Here is an 8946-nt window from a genome sequence, read left to right as displayed (position 1 = left end):
CGTTTGTGTTAAATAAATAGATAAATAAATGATGGTTATCATTTACCGTTTGTGTTAAATAAATAGATAAATAAATTATGGTTATCTTTTAACGTTTGTGTTAAATAAATAAATAAATAAATAAATGATGGTTATCTTTGTCAGGACTCAGGAATGGGTATCAGCATGTCAGCAGGCCAGGGGTGTGTGTAGTGAATGTGCCCTGAGATGTGAGTGCAGCATCTCACACACACACACACACACACACACACACACACACACACACACACACACACAGAGAGAGACAGACAGACAGACAGACAGACAGACAGAGAGACACACACGACAAGTCGGGTGTGTCTACTCTACCGCTGCCTTAACCCTTTATACAATTAATTGAGTGACTTATTTGATTGCTATTCTCATTTCATTGTTTTATTTCTCTTTAGGTTAGTGCTTAAAATGATTGTTTTATTGATAATATTGCTATTCTCCCTATTTTGTAATTGTTCACTGTTAATTTTATTTGTATTGTTATCTATTTGTATGTCGCTTTGGACAAAGCCGTCTGCTAAATAACCATAACCATATACACCTGTGTCTGAGTAGTAATGGGGTGCGGTGCACTTAAGCAATAAGCCACTTGAGGCCGTGGTGTATACTGTATATTAGAACAGCTAACAAACAAACAAAAGCACAACAACGAAAAATGTGACGATGTATTCCAAGATAATCATTCTTTCGCCAAGAGATATATTTCTTCCATATTCTGGTTGCCATGCAACCACGAGACGCAGCAATTTAATGAGGCCGTTGTGTCCAGGTGGCTGCAGCACCCACACCACCTTTGGGTTCAAGTGCCCACCATTGCCCTCCGGTGGACTGGGGGTTGTGGTTCAATTCAGTGGTGAGGGCTAGGAGCACCTTCCATTGCAGTGATTCCCAACTAGTGGTACGCTTACTTGAAAGTCACACCTTCTTTTAAGAGTTTAAAGTCTGATAAAAAAAACAATCTAACTTTTATCAAAATGTGCAACAATAGCCATGCAGTGAAATAAAACAGTTTCACAGAATTATTTATAAGACAGTTTAATTTTTTAACAAACAGTCTAGTCTAAAAAGCATGATACTTCCATGAAGGCATGGTAGGTTACAAGTCCGTAAAAATAATAATCCCAAAAACGATAGTGCACGATTAGAATTTTACAGACGAAAGCTGTCAAAATTATGTCGGGTCAGACAGGCCTAATGATGAGAACCAGGAATGTGTCAATTGGGAGCCACTGCTCTATTGGACCACAAACCAAGCTACTGCAAACACAGAACTTACAGTATGGGACTGAATTGGGACAATTTCACTATTTAAAATGAAACTATACAAGTTTTTCCTCTCAGAGGCGCTAGGGGGAAGCGAGACAGCAGTCATTCAACTCAAAATAAGTCAAATAACCATTCCAATGACTCTGAAGCTGATTAGTTAAGGAAAATTAAGCTAAAAACGTTCATTGTTCACCTTTAACTTTCTCCCTTATAGAGATAAAATGTTGTGCTGTAATGCTTGCAGTTGTCAATGATGTCAGTTCCACTTTACTATAGAAAAAAATATATGATGATGCTTCAGATATCATTCCGCCAGATATTTTGTAAGCTGTTTGCTCCTACAATTCTTAAATGTACAGAACAGGATGTAGGCATACAGTGACCAATAGAATGGTATATAATCTGTACAGTAAACAGTGAAGTGTAAACGTGAACAGAGCTCCTTTGTACGCGTGCATCAGTAAAACTGTATTCACTCCTATACGTTCATCAGTAAAACTGTATTGACTCCTTTACGTGCACGAGCATCAGTAAAACTGTATTGACTCCTAAACGTGCACGTGCATCAGTAAAACTGTATTGACTCCTATACGTTCATCAGTAAAAGTGTATTGACTCCTTTGTACATGTGCACGAGCATCAGTAAAACTGTATTGACTCCTACATGTGCACGTGCATCAGTAAAACTGTATTGACTCCTATACGTTCATCAGTAAAACTGTATTGACTCCTTTGTACATGTGCACGTGCATCAGTAAAACTGTATTGACTCCTACATGTGCATGTGCATCAGTAAAACTGTATTGACTCCTACATGTGCACGTGCATCAGTAAAACTGTATTGACTCGTAAACGTGCACGTGCATCAGTAAAACTGTATTGAGCCCTTTACGTGCACGTGCATCAGTAAAACTGTATTGACTCCTACATGTGCACGTGCATCAGTAAAACTGTATTGACTCCTATACGTGCACGTGCATCAGTAAAACTGTATTGACTCGTAAACGTGCACGTGCATCAGTAAAACTGTATTGACTCCTATACGTGCACGTGCATCAGTAAAACTGTATTGACTCCTATACGTGCACGTGCATCAGTAAAACTGTATTGACTCCTATACGTGCACGTGCATCAGTAAAACTGTATTGACTCCTACATGTGCACGTGCATCAGTAAAACTGTATTGACTCCTATACGTGCACGTGCATCAGTAAAACTGTATTGACTCCTATACGTGCATCAGTAAAAGCATATTGACTCCTAAACGTGCAAGTGCATCCGTAAATCTGTATTGACTCGTAAACGTGCACGTGCATCAGTAAAACTGTATTCACTCCTATACATGCATCAGTAAAACTGTATTGAGCCCTTTACGTGCACGTGCATCAGTAAAACTGTATTCACTCCTATACGTGCACGTGCATCAGTAAAACTGTATTGAGCCCTTTACGTGCACGTGCATCAGTAAAACTGTATTGACTCCTATACGTGCACGTGCATCAGTAAAACTGTATTGACTTCTATACGTGCACGTGCATCAGTAAAACTGTATTGACCCCTTTACGTGCACGTGCATCAGTAAAACTGTATTCACTCCTATACATGCATCAGTAAAACTGTATTGAGCCCTTTACGTGCACGTGCATCAGTAAAACTGTATAGACTTCTATACGTGCACGTGCATCAGTAAATCTTTATCTTTCAACTTCTTGGACAGTGACCATAGTTCATGTTATGGTATCTGTGTTATGATGATTTATGGTTAGTTAGCCAGAAATCAACAGTTCTACTCACACTACAGTTTGTGAAAGAGGACAGATACTGTGTCAAGGGATTCATCATCATTTTTTAATAAGTAGGAGCATCACAGAGGTATTTTAATCTTGTCTTGATATTTTCTATGTGGATAATCAAAAGTTCTAACACTACAGTACTGTGTGCAGTATTATGAAAGAGGAAGTACACTGTGTTAAGGGAATCATCATCATCATTTAATAAGTAGGAAAATAAAAAGCATGTTGATCAGAATCAGGAGTCATGCAAAACTCACTTCAAAAGATTTGAATCCAGATTTCAAAATAAATGCAATGTAAACACTAGGCATGGATATGTAAAGCTTAATGTAACAAGTGGATATGTATAGGACTTAAACATCACACAGTAAATACGAGTGACAGCACACAGATCATTCTTGCCAAATCAATACAGCGACAGGAAAACAAATGAGCAAACATATATTTAATCAATAAGCCCCGAGAGGTCATGGTTTGTACTGAATTTAGAACAGCTAAGGGGCGTTGTTAGGCAGGACGCGAAGCGGAGCTGTTCAATTATACAGTATAACCCACAGACTCGAGTGGCTTATGGCTTTTCTAAAACGGTTACTATGTCAATCTAGATTTCAGGAAACAAAGGCACAGCAATAAAAAATTTAACAATGTATTAAAGGAACACTTCACTGTTTTTTCATATTAAACTACGTTATTCCCCTAATTAAGACGAGTTGATACATATCTCTCACGTTTCAATGCGTGCACTCACTGGCTCTGGCGCACGGCGCAACATTTCTATTCAACATTTCAACATTTCTATTCAACATTTCAACATTTCTATTCAACATTACTCTAACTTTTGTGCTAGTTGTGGTAGCGCATTACTATAGAACGAAATGCAGTCAAGGTGTGTGTTTATGCTGGATTTTACAATGGCATTGAACGCGATTCAGTCATAATCAAGCACTTGAACTATCTGTTTTAGAAATGTGTCTAATCATAATAAGAGGCTTTTATGGATATGCTATGAAAACATATGTGTGTTTATCAATCATAATTAAAGGCTTTCAGTAATGGATATGCTATGAAAACATACATATGTGTACATAAATCATAAACAAAGGCTTTTTAATGGGTATGCTATGAAAACATGTGTATATATTAATCATAGGTAAAGGCTTTCAGTAATGCTATGAAAACAGATGTGTGTGTATATTAATCGTGATTAATGGCTTTTAGTAATGGATATGCTATGCAACATCATGGAATAATTTATAAACACCAAAGAATTGAAATAGCATTGCATAACAACATCTTTTTAACCTTTGAAAACACAGAACTAGCCAGCAAATTTCCAATAGTCATCGATAGTTTCCATTAGGTCATTGACAGTTAGATTTCCAATAGCTCATTGATAGTTTCCATGGTCATTGGTAGTTTCCATGGTCATTTATAGTTTCCAATAGGTCATTGGTAGTTACAGTAGATTTCCAATGGGTCATTGATAGTTTCCAGTAAGGTCATTGGTAGTTAGATTTCCGATAGCTCATTGATAGTTTCCATGGTCATTGATAGTTAGATTTCCAATAGCTCATTGATAGTTTCCATGGTCATTGATAGTTTCCAATAGGTCATTAATAGTCAGATATCCAATAGGTCACTGATCATTCCTATCATCCATATTCTCCCTACAAAAGTAGGTTCTCTTCATTTCTGTTTGGATGCTTTCAGAACCACATTTGGTCACACAGGAGCTTTCCTGTTTGTTTCTGCAGCATCTGCGGATACACATTTGTGTTGAAGCTTCTCACGATCATAGTAATTGAATACACTTTTGTGTTTAAGCTTCTCACGATCATAATAATTGTCTCAGTATCTTGTTTTGGTTATTGGTGTCAGAATGGACCTTGTGTTGTGCTCTTGGTTTGGACTGATTAGTTGTTACTGTAGCTTTGTTTAAAAAAAGATTCCTGACCATTGTGGACTGGTAGAATTTGTCACATTTCTCTAATCGAGCACTGCCTTTTCTCTCATGGCCACCAGGGACTAAACCTTTATCTTATTTTAGATTCCCAATCACTGTTAATTTAGAACAAGTTTCTCGCCTCTCTAATTTTGTCATGCGATCTGCTTTACATTTCATAGCCATCAGGGATTTCACTCGTTCACTCCAGCCTGGTTTGGCCTCAGCTTTCTCTCCCTCAATGAGCAAGTCAATGTATTCTAGAGTAGAGAGGGGATTTGGCTTCAGGGATATCTCTCTAAGTCTGTTCAGACACTTAACAGACAAAGCAATGAATTCCACTACCTTATCCTGTTCAGCATCATACTCAGATGTCAATTTTGTAATCAATGCCTGAACAGGCTCCTTTTCTTCTGTGGCTTTCAAATACTTTTCTTGCAGCTCTTTCACTGTTTGTTTTTTCATTACATCTTGATAATCCCATCTGTACTTCTGATTAAAATGTACACTCCAGTGGCAATTACCTGAACACACTGTGCAGTATCCATTTGATCCCATTGCAGAACAGTCACTTTTATCATTATTTGCTCTGCTACAAGGGTAGTGACAGGTAAAAGAACAAACCTGGCAGTTGGTGATGTAATAATCAGAACCAGACATATAAGTTTGAACAGGTTTTTTGATGTCAAACAAAAAGTACCTATTTCCGTTGATCTCTGCCTCATACTTTTGAAGTGTTTCACTTATCATCTTTATTTCCTCAAGTTTGGAAATCCCAACTCTAATCTGTGTTTGCCAATTCTCAATTGAGTTATCAAGCTGCTCTCTTTCCCTGAAGACCTGTCTTGTCGTTGTCAAGCTTTTGGAGTGTATTACATTTAGATCATCAAAAAACCTCTTCATACTTTTTGTCCCCATGTTCCAAAACATCTGATCAAAGCTCACATTGTCTTCATCATCACCTGGGTTGTCAGCAGGTGAGGAGTTGTGTGCAAACAATGCTGAATTGTTGAATTTGAAGTGAATTGGCACCCCCTTATTTGTTTTAGGGCATGGAACACCTGACGTGTTGATTGCCTCTAGAACTGGTGGTCGTTGCCCATCTGCAAAGGTCACTAGAATTCTGATGTTCTCAGCCACATCTTTGAAAATAGAAAGCACAGAATCAAAAACATATTTATGTGCTGGTGTGAGGCGTGCTAAAGCAGCCTTAGCTACAAAACACACAGCATTGATTTCATTTATAGCAGAGAATAGATTTCTCAGCTGCTCTGTGATCTTTGTGCCTTTGTATGTGCCTTTTGTATCTCCAAAGCTTGGAATGTCCACTATGGTCAAGGAGAACGGGATCTTAAACCCCTGCTGGTGGTTGAGTTTGAACATTGTGACTTTGGAGATTTGGGTGTGAGCTGGTGATGCTGACTGATCCTCATTAGTTAATCTAAATCTAAAATCATCTTTCCACTCTACACCCACTATGTAGTTGATCATTCCTTGAATGAGAGTCGACTTTCCTGATCCATTTGCTCCAAGGAGTATGATAGTACGATTCTCCCTACAGCTTTCTTTGCCAAAGGTATACCCCCGGCAGCCATGCATTTCCAGATTTTCTTTATCCAGAGGCACCTCATACACCTCATACATTGAAGGGTGGCCTGACTTTATAATTCTGCTAGCACGTTTGATGACATTGGCAAGGCGTTCATACCTTGTTGTGCTGAAGTCCGCAGTGATGCTTTCCTTGCTTCTGCCGGCAACACCGCAATCACAACTAACCCTGACTGTATAATTGGTCTCTGCTTGTAGGCCTGAAATAGTTGCCCTTTCCCTGTTTGACTCTTGTTTGTTCCACTGGAGACCTGTTTTTGCATACTCCACAATGTAGCTCAATGTCTGGACACCCTGTCCAATATCAGCAGGTTTCATCCAGCTAACTGTTATATCACTTGAGTTTGCTTCTATAACCTGAGGTTTTCCAGGAGGGCTGCAAGGTAAGGTTTTAACAGAGACTTCACTAGCTGGTCCGACACCTGCTGAGGTCACTGCCCTGCATCTGATGAGGTACTCAGTGTTTGGCCTCAGATCGCTCACAGTGACTTCCTCAGCTATTGGCCTCAGATCGCTCACGGTGACTCTTGGCCTCAGATCGCTCACGGTGACTCTTGGCCTCAGATCGCTCACGGTGACTTCCTCAGCTATTGGCACAGTCTGCTTCTGCCATCCATCGTCTCCACGGACACAGTACTCAACAGAGTAGGAGGTGATGCTCTCTGCTCCGAATCTGGGTGGAGAAATCTTCAGTGTTACCCTGTTATGGTTTATGTCACTTGTTGTCACAGTCTCAGGCTTGGAGGGTGGCTCAAAGTTCTCACTGACAATACAGCCGTGTACATAAAGGTGGATGGCTGAACCTTTCTGTGTCTCATTTAAACTACCCACCACCAGGAACTTAATGTTCTCATTCTCTTTGTTGGCCTCTGCAAAATCACTGAAGAGTTTTACGCTTTTCCTCATCTCATCTGTGAATTCCTTCAAGGCATGCCAATCTTCCTTCTCTACATCACGATTGTGTGGATTTTGAGTGTTGTCTGGTTCGATGGTTCCTCTTAAGAACATTGATAAAGCTGAGAGATACGGTTTGTCACTTTCCAGTGAGGTAAATACAAAACATAGCGCAAACTCTTTGCTGTCACCTTCTTTTAACAGATGATTTATATTTGAGATGATCTTGGCGTTTTTCATCATGTTGGTGAAATACGTTAACATGAAGATTTCTTTCTCTTTACAGTCCATCCACTCATTCAGGTCTTTGGTGTTGAAAGGAGAGGAATGTCTCTTCTTCAGGATGTCTGCAAGCACCGCCTCCTCCTCTCCTCCTCCTCGGATGGCAGGAAGTTTCTTTGCCAAGGTTTGTTGGAATTCTGACTTGAACTGAGAGCACATTTCTTTAAACACTCTAATTTTTTTGCTAATTTGTGGGAACTGCTTTGCGATGGGGGCCCTCATAGCATCATTGCATCTCATATCCAGCTCACTGAAGTCCTGCAGGACATTCTGTGCCTCTTGAACTAAACCTATACTTATCTGACGGACAAGTTTAGCAGCAGAGGAAACTAAACTTGCCAGTGGCAACAGCCAGACCATCATTGGTACAGCATTTTCTCTGTTGGCTCCCAGTAATGTTGGCAGGCTTTGGTAGACTTCTACTGCATCCTGAAAGGACACCGGATTCTTCTCAAGACAAAAGTCTCCATGAAATTTACAGGAGAATTTTGCAACATTTACTTTGTCCTTGTCTTCCATTTTCAAGGTTCCCTCTCCTTCTACAGAGAGACGAGGAATCTTGTTGATCATCACTTTCATGTTGCCTTGAATGTCTTGATTATTTTCTTCTTCACACACCTCACGGTCAAAGATGAAGAAGGCTTGAGCCCCATACTGGATGCCTGTAACCACATGTGTTGCTATATTTTTATCTAAAACATTTTGATGTTTAATATTGTCGCTGCCAAGATGATTCATAGAGAGTTCCTGGAACTGTGTGGTAGTTTTATATGTCAGTGTTACTCTGGCCTGATTTTTGGATGTCCTCTCATCATTCAGGTATTTGGCCGATCCCTGAACCTGCACTAGTCCACTCAAGAAACTTGCTCTCAGAGAGGTTTCCAGATTTAGTGCTGAAGATTTATCCTCAATTGATTCAGTGGCAACTATGTCAAAAGAACTATCATGTTTTGGTATTTTCCTTATACATTTTTCCAAGTCATTGTGGTCCCACATTGTCAGTCCTGAAACACAAAGAAATTTCAAATAAGTTAGCCTTTGCTGCAGTTATCCTTCTCCTGTCTGCTCCTCTTACCACCTCTCTTGACCTGTTTCCCGGCTCTGCATGTAAATCAGCCTACAACTAAC

General features: G+C 39.6%; 1 protein-coding gene across 1 annotated transcript in view; it reads right to left on the bottom strand.

Moving 5' to 3' along the window:
• Positions 1-3247: 3247 nt before the first annotated feature.
• LOC134080409 (uncharacterized) overlaps positions 3248-8946 on the bottom strand; it is a 29455-nt gene continuing 23756 nt past the window's right edge. The window contains exon 3 of the mRNA XM_062536840.1: positions 3248-8822. Within this exon, the coding sequence (XP_062392824.1) occupies positions 5131-8822 (3692 nt within the window). The 3' untranslated portion in view covers positions 3248-5130. The remainder of the gene's footprint in view (positions 8823-8946) is intronic.

The sequence above is a fragment of the Sardina pilchardus genome, chromosome 1, assembly GCF_963854185.1.
Source record: "Sardina pilchardus chromosome 1, fSarPil1.1, whole genome shotgun sequence".
Lineage (NCBI taxonomy): Eukaryota > Metazoa > Chordata > Actinopteri > Clupeiformes > Clupeidae > Sardina > Sardina pilchardus.
Note: the sequence above shows the minus strand (reverse complement) of the source record. Positions and strands in the feature narration are given on the sequence as shown.